The sequence below is a fragment of the Trypanosoma equiperdum genome (genome assembly GCF_001457755.1).
Source record: "Trypanosoma equiperdum strain OVI genome assembly, contig: ctg_1667, whole genome shotgun sequence".
Classification (NCBI taxonomy): Eukaryota; Euglenozoa; class Kinetoplastea; order Trypanosomatida; family Trypanosomatidae; genus Trypanosoma; species Trypanosoma equiperdum.
Genome location: NW_027123690.1, coordinates 9,799 through 12,182, shown reverse-complemented (window position 1 = coordinate 12,182; position 2,384 = coordinate 9,799). Strand labels below are relative to the sequence as shown.

At 44.8% G+C, this 2,384-nt stretch overlaps 1 protein-coding gene and 2 pseudogenes across 3 annotated transcripts in view; all 3 read left to right on the top strand.

Annotated features, from left to right (window-relative positions):
• Nucleotides 1–188: 188 nt before the first annotated feature.
• Nucleotides 189–875, top strand: TEOVI_000498700 (uncharacterized protein; the record flags this gene model as incomplete). Its single annotated transcript, XM_067222639.1, has 1 exon — nt 189–875. One exon carries the CDS (start codon nt 189–191, stop codon nt 873–875), a length of 687 nt encoding a protein of 228 aa, XP_067078740.1.
• Nucleotides 876–922: 47 nt separating this feature from the next.
• TEOVI_000498600:pseudogene lies at nt 923–1,388 on the top strand (annotated as a pseudogene). Its single transcript is given in 2 exon segments — nt 923–1,357; nt 1,359–1,388. Coding segments are annotated over 2 exon segments (465 nt in total).
• A 573-nt stretch (nt 1,389–1,961) lies between these two features.
• Nucleotides 1,962–2,384, top strand: part of TEOVI_000498500:pseudogene — a 536-nt pseudogene continuing 113 nt past the window's right edge. Inside the window, 5 exon segments of the mRNA in view lie at nt 1,962–2,096; nt 2,098–2,232; nt 2,234–2,350; nt 2,353–2,382; nt 2,384. The exon segment at nt 2,384 is cut by the window's right edge and continues 113 nt beyond it. Coding sequence covers nt 1,962–2,096; nt 2,098–2,232; nt 2,234–2,350; nt 2,353–2,382; nt 2,384 — 418 coding nt within the window.

The window sequence follows — 2,384 nt, the reverse complement described above, 5'->3', positions numbered from 1 at the left end:
AACGTCAGGCGGAAGTTATCCCTCTCCCACCGTACCCGCGGGAGAGGCTTGCATCTTGAGATTCGTTAATACCCCTCCCATCCCCTTCCTTTTGGTGCGCGGCAGTTGAAATCAAAGTCATTCAGTTCTTCGTTTCGTTGGGGGGAAGAAAAAGAAAAGAAAAATACCGTAGTGTGGCTGCCGTGCAAATGAGTAATGCCCCAACACTGCAGGCCGTCCTGGTCGTCCTTTTGATGCTTGGGTTGGGTGTAGTCGTCATCATATACACCATAACAAAAACGAGATGGCGCCTTGGGGCTTCCCGGGAGCAGCAACGTTTGCGCTTAGGGTCAACAGCCAACAACCTCTCGGGTGAACTCCTGCGAAACCGTTTAATACGACAAGCCACTGAGGTGCTGGTAACCAACAAACATGCGGTTGAAGGCATTCCACTGGCCTCCACGGTAGGTGTGACGGAAGTATTGGCGGATAGGGAAATGCGTGCCAGACGTGGAAGATCTCACTCCATCACTACAGCAGGGGGACAAGGCACCACAACCACAAATGGAGCAGAGACTTCTCGATCCAATAGACAGGTTCCAGAAGCCTCTGCCGGCCCCACTTTTATAGAACTTCTCACGGGATTGCACCACCATCTGCAGCGCTTAAATCGGTCACAACCAGCATCAACTGATTCTCACTGCGCTCTGGTGGAAGAATTGATAGAACGGATCATGCAATCAGAAGAGGACGCGGAGCGAAAGGCGGATATAATGAATGACGCAGACGAAGTGTACGGCATGGGGTTCGAATACTCGCTGAACCCGGCAAATAGTCGCATCAAGTACGTCGAAAAAACCTGGGAAGAAGAACCCCTCATTTTCTCTCCACGGTAATGAGGGGGGAAGGAGAGAAGGGTGGGAATTAAAAAAAAAAAACTTGTATGCTTGCGAATCCATCTTCCTGCGAGCGCATCGGCGGATTTGTGTCTGCGCGTCTTTGTGGAAGGTTGTTTGTTTTTTGTTTATGTTTGAAGTCGAGTTTGCAAATAAGCAAGAGAAGGGGATTTCTTTCTTTTTTTTTTTTTGCGCCGCGCGGAGCGTTCCCTCCCCTCTTCCTCCTCCAAAAAAAGAATGAAAAGAAGGAAGGAAGGGTTGTGCCGTACGGCTGCACCAATTGGAGGCGCGGAAGCAATGAGAAGAAAATTCCACGCTCGTTTCCCCTCCTCCTCCTTCTCTTCCTCCAATTTTTCCTTTTTCTTGCGCATGAAACACGTTTTCCTTTTGTTACTGTTGTATTGCTGCTCGTTCTTTTCTGTCTTTGTTCCTATTCTCGTCTGTTTTTCACCCCCCTTTTTTTTCCCCCTCCCCTTCTCTCTTTTTTTTCTTTTACGTTTTGAGTCCTTTTAACTGGGCAGTTCCATACGTGCTCGTGTTAGGCATTATGTTGCAGCGGGGGAGGGGAAAGGAGTGTGCGTATGTAGTGAGAAGGGTCTCTTCAAACTCACACGCTAAAAACCGCTGAAAGAAGAAAAAAGGAAAAATGTTGTTTATCCGTTTCATCTCATTTCATTTTCCACTTTACTCATTTTTTTCCTTTTTTCACTCTTGTTTGGTCTGTTGCCGTTGCTGCTACCCTCCCTGTGTTGCTTGAATAGTTAATATGATAATTAAGTTTTATCCACCAAAATATACATATATATATATACATATATATATATATATGTATATATATGCGTGTGCGCTTGTGTGTGTGTGTGTTTGCGTGTGTGTATGGATGTGTGTATGTGTGCACTTTGTGAATAAAGCATGCGAACCTTCCCCCCTGTGCGCCGGTGTTGCCACCAAAATCGCATACGTCCCCGAGACACTGGCGGGAAAATAAATAAAGGGTGAAACAGAGACGCGTGAAATGTAAAGACACGTAAATACATGCCAAATCATATTTATATTGTTTAAGCTCACCTCTATTCATTCTTCCCAATGATATGTGTAGTGCACCACACGCCACCCGCATATCATTCCTCGTCCGTAACTCTAAGTTGCCTTACCTTTCCCTGCTTCTTTGTGACCCTTTATCCATCCCGCCGCAGTCACATGGAAACTCGTCTTTTTTTTTTGTTTTTGTTTCTTTCTTTCGCTGTTCGTTTGCTGGTTCATCGCACCCTCCCTGCTCTCGTTCGCTATACTTTTATATGCTTTAAAATTGGTTTCTGGAAAGAAAAAAAATGAAGGAAAAGAGAGAAAGGAAAGGGGGGGGCCATCTAAAAACCACTTGTGTGTATCTTGGTAAATATATATATTTATATATGCATGTATCTCGACATGCATATACCTTTATATATGAAACGCATGAAATGAAAGAAAAAGAAAAAAAGGGAATAGAAGCGTAGAGTTTGTTTGTTT